Source organism: Palaemon carinicauda, chromosome 17 (assembly GCF_036898095.1).
Source record: "Palaemon carinicauda isolate YSFRI2023 chromosome 17, ASM3689809v2, whole genome shotgun sequence".
Lineage (NCBI taxonomy): Eukaryota > Metazoa > Arthropoda > Malacostraca > Decapoda > Palaemonidae > Palaemon > Palaemon carinicauda.
The window spans coordinates 60,616,021-60,630,322 of record NC_090741.1 but is presented as its reverse complement, the minus strand read 5'-3'; the positions used below and the strand labels follow the sequence as shown (position 1 = coordinate 60,630,322).

The 14,302-nt window shown below is 36.5% G+C and overlaps 1 protein-coding gene across 1 annotated transcript in view; it reads right to left on the bottom strand.

Moving 5' to 3' along the window:
• Positions 1–4,061: 4,061 nt before the first annotated feature.
• The window catches only part of LOC137656096 (uncharacterized), a 47,439-nt gene continuing 37,198 nt past the window's right edge, over positions 4,062–14,302 (bottom strand). The window contains exons 3-7 of the mRNA XM_068390272.1: positions 13,555–13,765; positions 11,581–12,139; positions 8,769–9,165; positions 8,531–8,632; positions 4,062–4,894 (exon numbers count right to left, since the gene is read on the bottom strand). Of these exons, the coding sequence (XP_068246373.1) occupies positions 4,753–4,894; positions 8,531–8,632; positions 8,769–9,165; positions 11,581–12,139; positions 13,555–13,765 (1,411 nt within the window). The 3' untranslated portion in view covers positions 4,062–4,752. The remainder of the gene's footprint in view (positions 4,895–8,530; positions 8,633–8,768; positions 9,166–11,580; positions 12,140–13,554; positions 13,766–14,302) is intronic.

The window sequence follows — 14,302 nt, the reverse complement described above, 5'->3', positions numbered from 1 at the left end:
ATGACTCAAATACAAAAAAAAAAATATATAGTTTTTTTTTAGATTTTGGGTTATAGCCGATATAAATTATCACAATTATGATTTATATGTTATTAAAATTGTATACAACCAGTTATGAATTCAAATTAATCTAAGAATAAAGAGAAATAAATTTTGAATTATTTTACCAAATACAGTACAAACTGCATTACACAAAACCTTTTTATCATTGAATTTTCACAAGTCTGAATTAAAATTTATATACTAAAATAAAGACTAAAACAAAACAAGATAGAATAACAGACAACAAAAGTTTTCAACAAGAATAACATAAATATCTACAATCACAGCTCTACTTTAGTTAGATTAACAGATCACAAAAAAAAAAAAAAAAAAAAAAAAATCTTAAACAAAAAAATTCTATAGAAACCAATCAATTATAATTGCCCCACTCATAAGCCTTTATGAATCCTAGAACTGACAGCAGGATGAAGTCAGGCCTTTAATTCCAAGTATAAAAACCTTACTTCTCTCCTAGTCTTGGTATAGCTGTGAGAAGAGGGAGAAGCCTTGGGAGGCAAAGTATCACACAAGTGAGAGAGAAGCCTTGGGAGGCAAAGTATCACACAAGTGAGAGAGAAGCCTTGGGAGGCAAAGTATCACACAAGTGAGAGAGAAGCCTTGGGAGGCAAAGTATCACACAAGTGAGAGAGAAGCCTTGGGAAGCAAAGTATCACATAAATGAAGGGTTTATACAAATCATATTTGCTTTATAAACCCATCATTCATAATTGCTACAATTCCAAATTAGGTTGAAACTTTGAGATGCTGAAAAAAAAAAAAAAATCTGGTAGCTGACTGAAATAGATGGTTAGTGTGTCAGCTTATTGTAGGTTATGAAGAAATAGTAACAAAGATTTAGTACAGTGATGTAATTACCAAGCTGACACAAATCTATCATCATAGTTTATATGTAACAGATTAATTAAAAATGTTTTCTGATTTTAAGATATTTTATATATTTATTCATTACTTATAGTTATTTATTTCCTTTCCTCACTAGGTTATTTTTACTTGTTGGAGCCCCTGGGCTTAGAGCATCCTGCTTTTCCAACAAGGGTTGTTTAGCTTAGCCAATATTAATAATAATAAATGTACTTCTAAGTGACGGGATGATGAGATGAAATAAAGAGCAAAGACACAAGAAAGAATTGGTGGTTATTTACCTGAAACTGTTGTAACTGTTGTAAGTAATTTGTTACTGTGTTCAATGGATCCAAATGGGACAGTCAAATATATGCTGAGTTCCAAGGGAACATCTTCCCACACAGAAGTCACAAATGGTAAGGTTCTTGAGTAAGAGAGCACAAAAAGTGTAGGAACACTTAATTGCGCAGTAGTGCCAATCATTAACTCAACTTTTTCTCCAGATGGTCACAGATTGAAAATATTCTACCCTCCCTCTCAAAGGGTCTCCTAATGATTGTTCGAAGATTTTTATCTGAATCTTCTAAATGTGAAGCCTAAATTTGATAACTGAGACAGTATAACTGCCGAGTCCCTTGAATTGATGTCCAAAGACTATGGATCTTCATGAACTCTTGTAGTGGTTGGTCACAGCCACCTCTATCCTTCAGAGTTACCTTAAATAAAAAGGACACCATAAATACATTAGGCTACCTTGATACGTGATACACCTCGAAGCTAGCCATGACCCTGAATCAATTTTTGAGAAGCCTTCTTGACTGGGTAACCCTTTATGGAGACCACTACAAAAAAAGGACAATAGATGACCTGGCAAGGGTGCCTGTTATTGAGAAACAGGGTTCATCCTCCAAAAATAGAATTATGGAGAATTCACCAGAAATGCCCATGTGGTTTCTCCATCCTGTTGAACTCTAAAGCTACTTCTCAATGGTCTATCACTTGGATGTCATCCCACTGCATGATTTCAGGATTGTCTGAAAAATAATAATGGTTCTGCAGTATAAAAAAAAGAGAAAAATTCCACAAGCTACTGCACAATGCAAGAACCACTTGAACTCCAAGGAACGAAAACTTGTATTAAATAACATCTTGCCTGAAAAAGGAATAGCATATCTAATTCACACATTAAAAATCCTAATACAGCAGGTCTTTAGACAAGAAAAGGTATCCAACAAAAGAATGAACATGAAAAGGTAATATATTGCAGTTAGTTGCAGCTCTAGCACTACTGATAAACTACCAGTTACTGTCTCTAATTGGACCTGAACAGCAAAGTTTAGACAAACAAAGAAGCACAAACATAGGTAAAAATCCTTATCTTAACCTGTGTGGAATGAATGAAGAATAATTTAAATAAGTTGAAAATAATATATAAATCAATTAACTTTGTGGTGGATAACAGGGCTGAGTGGGCTGTGGCAAGTAGGCAGTACCAACCAAACTCGGCCGAGTCCTTTGTCAGGCAGGGAGGAACGGTGTGAAGAAAAATACCTTTTTCTTTCTATGTATATCGGAAAACTCCCAAAGTTGGGAGAAGTGCTGTGGTAGATAGAATACAATTAACTTTTTAAAAGCATTCTTCTAGTACAAATAGCTCTATGAATACTTGATACATATATAGCCCAGAGCCAGTATCATCATAAACAATAATAAACTGACATCATTAAACTTTCCCAGAAAGTATTCAAAACTCAAAGAGATAATCATTCTGGTGAAAGAACAATTGCCATTAGGGAATTGCACTGAAACGTAAAAATTTTTGAAATCACTTAATATATTGATAATAAAATTTACAAGTACAGTTAGACTTATGAATTCCTGACACACCTCAGTCCGAAGAAGCACACCCTGTCACACCTTTACTATGCTGTGAGTTCCTGTGTGTAGTTCTGCCCACTACCTCTGCCATCTCTCCCTTACACTATCTGTCTGGTTACTTTCTGTTCAGTAACTGTGATGATGATATTAATCAGACTGAGGTGTGTCAGGAATTCCTGTAGTATAAAAATTTAGGAGATTTTATTGCAGTACAGTTCTTACCTGGCCTGAACTTGACGCGTAAAGGCAAGAATGAACACTACTGTCAACCAACCAAAATTTATATTCATGAATAAAGGGTCTAGGATTCATGAGGACTCATAAATAAGGTAATTATGAATGATGGGTTTGTACAACAAACAATAAAGGAACTGAAAGCTTGAAAATCTGCTAATAATGTAAACAATATAACAAAGGACAGATAAGATAAGGATAAACAGTTTCTCCACTACACAACAAAAATACATTTAATCTACATTTTTATACAATAAATACCACTAAATTTCCAAGTGGCAACCCACCTTCTAAAATATGGTAATAGAATGTGAAAATTTTCTAGTTTTACTCAACAGCTTGATGAATATCTGTCTTCACACTGCTTATGGACTGTATCAATTCCTAATTTTTCTATGGTCTACTTTGAAAATGTTTTAGCTACCAGTAATTGTCAAATTCATAATTAGTAGTCGATCTTCAGGAACAGTATGTTTAACCCTTTGGCTTACATCCTTCAAGGATTACTTTGGCAAAATTACAGTAAGTACAACTAAATTATGCAAGACAAACTTGGATATGACAGTCTGTCAACTCCTACCTCATAAATATATTCATTAAGTTTATGAAGTCTTTTTCACTGAAACATTATTTACTGGAATATTTGTGAAACGGTAAAATTAACCTGATCTGTAGAATTGTCTGAATTATTTAATTTGAGTGGCTGGTTGCAATTTAGGTACTTTGATTTTCCTCCTGTTTAACCAAATTCTCATTTACCTAGTGAACAACACAGCTAATGTTGGTTTCTAACCTAAACTTATAACTTTTCCAACTTGTGCTATAAGACTGATCTTTATACTAAAGAAAATAAGAAGTACTTCTTACTTATATACAGCAACATGCTTTGGATCTCCTAAGATAAGAAATGACTTTATCATGAAGTACTTTTTAGATATCAGAGGTAGGTCATCATAATTTGCTTTTAAGGCTAGGTATATATTAAACTAAATTTAGTAGGAAACAAAAGCCTTTGTGTAGATTAGATAGTCCATACAGTTTAGCATTCTAAAAACGTTCTGGTATTGTGAATGAAATATCTATATAATTAATGCATGAATAGGATTAATTCTATGAAGATGAAAGCTTCATGCCAATTATCAGCACTTTCCCCAACTGCTCGAAGACACGGCATCAGGGCATTAATTTACGTCAATTATTTAATGACATGGCTGTTATTGACTTATATGATACAACCTCTGAAATCACTCAAGTAATTAAAGATTCTTTAAATTGGGGCCAATTTAGTACAATAGCTAGGATTTGTGAATTATCAAGGCTAAAATTTCAAACAAACACCAACTTTGAATAATGATAAAATCTTGCATGTTTCATGTTTGTGAAAAAGCTTCTGGTTATTAAAATTTGTACTTTTTTTTAAGGCATGGAATGAGGTTTGTCAGGATGTGTAACATATTCATTTTCAAGATGCATGCTAAATCTGTTTTGCTTGCACGCAAGTGACCAAAGGATAACTGATGAAATGTTTTATATGAGGTTAAAAACAATTAGTTAATACTTCATGCTGGTTAAGCACTTCCTCACTTTGCAAAGTATCAGTCTTTTGGTAAGGTAAATTTTCATTTACATTTTTCTGAAATATAACATCGTTGTCATTACCTCACAATACAAAAGTGAAATAAAGAAAGTACTCACACTGACAGGTAACATTATACTTTACCTTTACGGAAAATGTTAAATACTATTCGCATCCTGTGTGAGAACCTTGACGGTTAGCCATCGTACTACCTCTCGCCATATAGGTAAAACATCGGTATTGATTATATCACTTGCTCTTGTCCTGCATCTATATCTATGAACATCACACTGTCGAGATCTGAGAAGATACAATTAGAATTAAAGTTTGAAGTACCCAGAGAAGTTGGGTGTACTTTATTCCCCAAAAGCTTTAAAGATTTTATTATTAAAAGATAAGCATTTAAAAGCAGAAGAGCCATGAAACGAGAAAAGAATAACCACATTATTTATTAAAGCACATTTATTAAACAAAACATACTGTACGTAGTCTCACAGCAAGAGTATTTTGAGGGGTGTGAAGTGACTAGCTCATGATTTATTGACTGGTAATTCTTTATTGAAGTACAATATTTCCGACTTCTTCACTTTTGAAAGAAAAATGCAAATAAATATTTATAAAATGATTGTACAGGGTATTTTTCAAGACAATGAAGTCTCGCATCTGCAAGGATTTCTGTGAAAGTACAGTAACTCTACAACCAGCAATTATGGCCAGATATTGTGACCAACATTAAGCAATGCCTGAAGTTTAGCTGTTTAAAAGAACTGCAACACAGATTAAGTTAATCATTAACACTCCATAGCTTCACTGAGAAAGATATACAGTACTGTAGATAACAGTAACTACAACTTTATCTGTTTGAACGTTATAACTAGTATTATCGATTACAGTAAAAATTAAATTACATACTGTATATGCATCCTATAAAATTTTGTGAATACAGTATTGTCTCTTACAAACACATGCAAATAAGTTGCGCTGTCTGCATACTGTACGTACACACCAGTACTCATCTGGCTCTTGTATGAGCTGTTTGCTTCGCAGAGCATCCATGTATACCTAGCTGCTGCAAAAATGTATCACTCTCAACAGAGACTAGTTCACAGTGGACGAGACCAGAGGGAATTTCTGCTGCCTCACCATTTCTGAAGAAATCGCTGGCAATCCAGGACGAGTGATGGCCTGCAAGACCTTCCCACACTAACCTGATGGACCTATGTTACTTCATGTGGTTTGTAAACCAATGGGCAGAGTTTACACCACACATCACCCTGACCGTACAGCCCCTTCGCCCACTTATGAACCCCAAGTACTCTTTCATTTGGACATCGGACCATGAAGAAGCTTTCAAGCGCATGAAGTAAGCACTCTCAAGCCCGCCTATTCTTGCGTCTTTGACCCAGCCTTTTCGACCATTCTCCAGACTGATGTATCTCATCACATTGGAACAGGCTTCACAATCCTACAGTGTTGATCCCTCAGTCTCATAAACGCTGAGACAAGGTATGTGACAACTAAGCTGGAGATGCTTACGGTATCTTGGTTACTCACAGAGTTCCGGCTGTACCTCCAAGGACTGCCACCCTTCACACTCCAAACTGACCATCATCAACAGTTAGACTCTGGACAAGGTCAAAATTCCACAGCTTCAGCAAATGATGGAGCAAATATCGCAATACCAATTTACTGCTGTGTGGTGTGCCGGAAAATCTTTTTGCATCCCTTATGCACTCTCTTGTGCATCAGTCAGCTACCTAATGTTTGAAAATAGGACAGGCTGCGTGGAGGAACTGGCGCATGTCAGGTCCATCATCAAGGTTGTAATAGCTTCCCAGGAAGAGGATGCTCAACCATAAATGCTGATCAGATCCTGCAGGATATGTCGACAGCAGCACAGGCCAAACCCACCTACATTCATCTTTGTGATTGTTTGTATCATGTCGGGGTTTCATACGAACTAGCATGACCCGCACGCCTCTCTACTTCCATATTGGAATCTGCGAGAAGCGCTCTCTACTGATGGCAACGTCCTACCTTGTGTGACAAGAATACTAGTTCCTTCAGCTCTACATTGCCACACACTTACCAAATCTCACGAGTCGACGAGGTATTGAGACTACATGTTGGGTTTAACAAACTGTCTTCTGGCCTGGGATAGATTCTGACATTGCCTACACCAATGCTGCCTGCAAACCCAGCCAGGTATTGCATCCCATCTAACATAAGGAGCCTCTTCACAATGATAACCACCCATCGATGCCCTTAAAGTCAGTATTAGCAGACTTCTTCCAGATAGCCAGAAAGTCCTTCATTCTGGTCGCTGAGTGGCCTCTTAGTCATCCTTTGCAAGGGCGACACTATTGCCTCCTTAACAATAAGACACTTTTCCCGCTACTTCAGAGACGTGAGTGTTCCCTTTGGCCAATATACCGATGGAAGACCCCAGTTTATGTGCAAAGAATTTGCCGACTTCACAGTGTGTTGAGGTTTACACCACTTAACTTTGTTGCCACACTACCCATAATCTAACAGACATGCTGAGATCGCCATTAAGGCTGTCACTTCCTATATCCAGTCAAGCTTTCAACTCTACTCCCCTTGTGGTCCCTAGCCTGACATGAAAAAGTCTTCAATGCCTTCCAAAACTCATCACAGGTTTCCCAAGATTAAACAGGCCTACATAGTGTACAAAGCCCACGTGCTACTTACGCAACTTGCGTCGAACCTTCATACTTGATAAATTCACTATCTTATTTGCTTTGTACACTGTTACTTGTTAGTATATACATTCAAAAGATACCTTTGAATGCAAAAGGGGGAGGTGAGACGTGGATTACTGAACAGTATAGGTTACTTTACATATACAGTACTGTACTGCATCCATCCTATATATTTCGTGAATATTGTCCGTTACAAATGCATGCGCACCAGTACTCCTCTGGCTTCTCTTGGCAAGAGCTGTCCACCTTGCAGAGCACCCCTGCACAGTATATACTCAGTTGCAGTACGGAATAAAACAACCTATGACTCTATCCCTGCAATTACCAGTCTTCTCCTAGAAGACATCATCTTATATCAAGTACCAGTACAGTACTGTACAGTACTGGTATTATGATTATCATAAAGTTTAGAATATTAACTAAGTTGCAGGTTCACCCAAAGGATTTTACATTGATTAGCCAGAGGAAAAAAAGGCAAAAAACTATATACACACAGCCAGAGGGATGTTAAGATGAACCTTCAACGGAAGGTATACCTAAGGCAGTATCCTGTATGATAAGGTAAAGAAGTTAGTACAAAACGAAGTTAAAAAAAAAACTTCAGGAAATTATTTGGAAGTTAAAAAACATCCTTCATTAAATTAATCTTTATACTCAATTAAACAAAAATCCAAAGAAATCAATATACCGGCATAACAAATTCTTGAAGAAATATAGATGAACATCAGAATGTTTAGTAGACTTGGATAAGTCCGTCAAGTATATAATACATAATTAAGCAAAAATTATTTCCAGATCAATATACAAAGGACAGCTCATAAGGCTTAATAGTTACCTGAACTATGAAAAGTAAATAATTCTCCATTATACTTCTCATACATACACTAATACAGTATAGCTGACAATATGAATTAGGTTACTTATCCTTTTCCTTCTTTATCTGCTTATTTATGAATGGGAATATTTTGGCATTAGGTCCTATTTGTATAAAGCTATCAATGGCCACTCCATACGAAATATGAGTATTACACAAATGAAAACTAGGGCATAATAGCAGTGAATTAGTGATACTAAATGAAAGACAATATGCAAGGGTCATCTGCAACAAATAAATCTTTACCCTAAACTGTCCTGTTATACACATCTGTAACAAATAAAAGAATATGTTGTAAACTTTCAACTGTGATAAGAAAAACAAAATGTGTCAACTTACTTGTCTTCTCCTAATTTGACAGCTTCTATGTAAGAAAGGAGTCGGGCACCTTCGGCGGTATTAAGAAGTTCTCTGCTTAATTCACGCATATCACCTGGAATCCTGAAAGACAATGTGATATAATGCTTTCTCCTGTGACAAAAGAGGGAAGCTTCCTTAATGTGACTAAAGATTCCAAGGAATGTAACAATGGAAAATTTTTTAGACAATTTAAAGGAAAAGTGATTTGAGGACTTACTTTGTTTCACCATTTATTACTTCTGAAAGGGGGGAAAAAGTCTCCGGCTCTCTGGCTACCTCACACAACACTCTGCGGCGGCATTCCTCATGCTCGAGGTGAAGATTGGAAAAGAAGTAATCAAGGCGTGAGAGACGCATCGACACGTCCAATGCCTTGTTATCACTCGTGGTACCGGATGGCAAATCGTCAAAAGATGACAGATGGAATGGTGGCCTGACATCTGAAGGTGATGGTAAGCTGGAAATGGAGGGCCTATAAGCCACTGTAGGTCGTGTAGGTGACGAGACAGGTCCAGAAGAGAAAGGCCGCACAGAAGACGTAGGCCGGGATAAGGATGGTCGAGATGAGAAAGGGCGTGGACGTGTATTAGCATCGTCAGCGTCTAAGTCTAGGTCTGAAAAGATTTATAACGTGCAAGTTATTTTATTTACTTCACACCAGTATCAGTGAAAACAAACCCTATTGTTTGTACTTCTGGGTACTCTGATGACCTTAAAAGAATATGATTATGACGTAGTTAAAGAAATGCCACTCTGTTATAATTTTCTTAAAACATACATGTACAATATTCCATGCATATAAGTATGAGGAAATGTACAATAAGTTACCATGAAAATTTAAAATGGTTTTCTAGTTTATTCTACATAAAGACTTCTTCTAAACTACTTCAAGTGAATAAATATCTTTCTTATTGTTCTAATGATAAAGTGGAATTGAAACAGGAAATAAAAAATATGATAAGATAAGGAGAATTACTACTAATCAATAATTTTCTCATGCAAAACTTGAGTCCTCATTATAATCTTTCCAGTTGAAGAGACGACTTAATGTGCGGCTTTCAAAGAAAAAGAAATTAATCTTACCCTTTTAAATCTTAATTGTTAAAATTCTTATAAGGAATAATAAACATTTATAATCTTTAATCTTATTACTCGGTAAATACTGCCTTCAAATACAACTTTGGATGTTAAAGATGTTCCCTATCTAACAGTTAACTATCTGCCATTACTACACATGAAAGCCAAAGCCCAAACCAATCAATAAACATAACCAATAGTGCATAGGGAGGGGGGAGTCTTGCAGTCATTAAAGGTTATTATAGTGCATATTTTCACAAATGAAAAAAGATCCAGCTTTAAGAACTTCCAAGACAAAATCATTTCACTGCATAAATCTAACACCCAACATCAATCCTCTAAAATATTTGGAATCTCACAGCCTCTGATCGACAGCATAGCCTCTATAGCAGGCAAGGACAGCATACTATTATTATCTAGCCTTACTAACACCTGGTCACCCTCCCTAAAAAAAACTTACGAAAATCTTAAACTATTGCATTTGAAATTTCTAATGCTCTTAGAAGGGTCTTGGCATAATGTCCATTAGATGAACTCTTATGTGTGGATTCAAGGCTGTCCATAAAATAGATAAAAATAATTTTCAAACAGGTCTTAATTCCGATGGTTTTATGGTTTTGCATCAGTCCAAGGGCATACACCTGGTGGCTATTTACAAATCAAATCAGAATACTAATTTTATGTCAGAAATGACAGTTGTAATTTTGATTTTGTAGCCGATAGCAATAATCATGTTACCAACTAACTTTAACAAATTTAACATAGTTTGCTTAATAAGTGTCTAATTTCTTTATTATTACACATACTGTACACTATCTATCTTTCATAATAAACTTGAAAGAAAATAATTTCAAGTGTCTTGTGTAGGCTTAAGTCAAATCAGCACTTGAACATTACATTTGCGCCATAACCTAGTAGATTCAGTGGTTACTTTATTATTACATTTCTGGGGCGGCCTGTGACGGCCGGTGAGAAAGGTCCTTCCTTATACCTTTCCTAATATAAATCTTCCAAATATACTAGAGAAAGATAAAAGCATGGAATGCAGAGGTTACAACCCTCGCGCGAACACCTTGTAGGTGTCGTGTATTAAACAAAGGCGTGTGAAAACCACTATTCACAGGTTGTCTTCCATTTAGATAATCCCTTCATCAATGGGGAGGGCCGCGACAGGCCCAAGAGAACATAGTTGAACTCCCCAACGACACCTACCACGCGCGCCCTCTAGGACATCCTTCTGATATTGGACTTGCAACAAGTCGAGTTTTTTGGGCACAGTGTTTTTTCGAAGAGTTTCTCGTTATTTCAACATGACTGACGTTGCTACTTCACCCTTACCAATGTTAAGTACCATAGTTTGTTTTGGCAGCTTTTGGCAGTACCGGGCATTTGTTCTGTTTCCAATATGGTGGTTTTTAGTTTTGGAAGCGATTGTCCTGCCGAGGTATCGGCAGCCATTTTGGGTATGTTCGCTTCGGTAATTTTCTAGTTATTTTTGCCCATCTGGTACTCTGTCAGCTAGGTTATATCACTTACGTTTTATGGCCTTTTGTGTTATCATTAATTATTATTAGTTTTTCACAGGCCTCTTCCCAGAAATAGATTTTTCCTTCGTCAAAATCCCTTAATTAATTTGAAATGCACTTTTATTTATAAGCTGAAAATAGTATTAGATTAATAAGAGTTTTCATAAAACACAATGCAGATAAAATACAACTGTTGCACGAGAAGCATATTGTAATGCAGGTGAAGATGAAAAATTAAATTAAAAGGCAAATATGACTCTGTTACAAGGTTATTTAAACTATCACATAAAAATTAAATTGAATAAAATAGATGCCTGGTATTTTTATTCTGACTGTCATTATTAAAGCGACTAACAAACTAGGTTATGAGAGTAATTGTTAGAGAAATTTCATCTTTAATTTTTCATTTCAGTATTTGTCACTCACCTGTTAGTCTGTCAGAATCATATACGCTAATACTGTTGCCTGATATAATATCTCCCTCAGACCATAAGACACGTTTCACAGGAACATGTGCAGAAGCGAAATCATTCAAGCCATGGTGGTTTAGCTCTACCCCAGAATTTCCTCTGTCTGAATTGTGTGTCCCTCTCCCGATGGTGACCCACCCATCTCCATCTCCCTCGGCATGTCGCTTCTGCCTCGATAAAGTTCTGCTTTCGGGTTCCTTAAGAACAGGATCCAAATCGCTCGGGTGATCTCCAGCAAAGTGTTCAAGGTATGGGACAGCCCAGTCTAAGACAGTCTGGATGCTCCGTTCTAAAATGGGACTGGTCAGGTCCCCCAGTAAAGCACTGGCCGTTGTGTTTGTGGTGAGATGTTTCAAGAACAGAGAGGCAATGTAGGAAGTTGGATTTTCGGATCGCATGGCTTTCTCGATGTCACGGCTGGTCACAAAGAAGCCTCCTATGCTAACGGGGATCCAGAACTGAAAGGCCACGTTGACACGTCCACCAGGAGTGAAGGGTGGAACCACATAGTCGATCTACAGAGAAGATTTAAATTGATTTTGTGCAGAATTTTTTATGGTCTCCATATTCTACGATACAAACAAAGGCATACATGAAAGATAGAAGGCTTACAATAAATGGTAAATGGATTAGTGTACTGTATAATCAAATTCAAAATGTCATTCTCCGATTCAATGCATGTGGTCTTGCTAACTTGTCTCCATGATCAGTCAGAAAAAATTATTGCTAGAATATTGGCTTTGGAAAAATTTTATGAACTTAAATACAGTACTGCAGTTTTAACTGATTGCTTTATGTTGGGGTTAACGGGAAAAATTCTATACTTTGCCGTAAAATATACTCTAAAACATTGAAAAAATTAAAATTTTTGTCACCATACAAAACTTTGATACAGTACACTACCTATTTCTAGGACAGTCTTCTGCCTCTCTCACATCTATCCTCCTATCACCTAGAGCTTTCTTCACTCCATCCATCCACCCAAACCTTGGCCTTTCTCTTGTACTTCTCCCATCAACTCATCAATTCATCACCTTCTTCAGCAGAGAGCGATATTCCATTCTCTCTACATGGCCAAACCACATCAACACATTCATATCCACTCTAGATGCTAAATCATTTCATACACCTGTTCTCACCCTCACTACTTCGTTCCAAACCCCCCTATATAACCAAGATACACCAGCCAAATTCATCATTCACTTCATCTTGAACACATTCAATTTCTGTCTCTCCATCACTTTCATTCCCCATAACTCCGATCCATACATCACAATTGGTACAATCACTTTCTCATACAGAACTCTCTTTATATTCATTCCTAACCCTCTATTTTTTACTAATCCCTTCACTGCCCCCAACACTTTTCATTTTTCATTCAATCTCTGACATACATCTGCTTCCACTCCACCATTTGTAGCAACAGACTCTAAGTACTTAAACTGAACTACACTACTTCTTCAAGTAACTCTCCATTCAACATGACATTCAATCTAGCATCTCATAACCTTACTCTTACCAATATTAACTCAAACTTCCTTCTCTCACAGACCCTTCCAAACTCTGTTACTAATCGACCCAGCTTCTCCTCTGAGTCTGCAACCAGTACAGTATCATCCGCAAACAACTGATTTACCACCCACTCATGATCACTCTGATCTGTTTCCAACCTCGACTAAGCGCTCAAGCATTTACCTCTCTCACAACTCCATCAATAAACAAATTGAACAACCATGGCACCATCACACATCCCTGTCTCAGCCCACTCTCACTGGAAACCACTCGCCCACTTTATTTCCTATCCCAACACATGCTTTACTGACTATTTAGAAACTCTTCATTGCTTGCAACAACTTTCCACTAATTCTAATAATTCTACAAAATTCTTAAAATGTAAAAAATCATCTAAACAATATTACAACAAACTCACATCTTTATGACTGACAATATCATAGCCTTTCTCCAGATTATTCCCATAGGTGGATGAGGGTCCCAGCAGGGTCGGGGGCCCGATATCGAGACGATGTTTGTTATTGTAATACTGGTTGTGGTACCCGTATGGTAAAGGTGGTCTTTCTATGTATCTATTCCTATTGGTATTTTCGACTATATTTCCATCGTCGTCGGCGTAGATGATGTATCTGAAAGGGTAAGAAAAGTTGAAGGATTGGGTGCAAAAGGGAATCATTTTGCTAAGCTTCTGGTTATAGTTAAGGATCTTCATTCCAAGTTAGGTTATTATTATTAATATTATTATAATTATTAGCTAAGCTACAACCCTAGTTGGAAAAGCAGGAAGCTACAAGCCAAGAGGTTCAACGAAAATATAGCCGATCGAGGAAAGGATATATGCTACAAGAGAAGTAAGGAACAATTAAAATAACATATCTTAAGAAGAATATAATCAAAATAGATCTTTTGTAAATGACCGATAAAAATATGCTTATGTCAGTCTGTTCATCATATAAACATTTGCTGCAAGTTTTTCATGATTGTGATATCATAGTATATCATATCGTTATTGCATAGTAATGACACTTACTTATGATTTATACAAACTGAATCCAAACGAAGAGAATTATAGATTATTATACTAATGAAGAGGTTAACAAAATTCAAACAAAATTATTACTCTTAGTGGTTAAATGATGCCGGATAATAAGAAAATAAGAGGAATC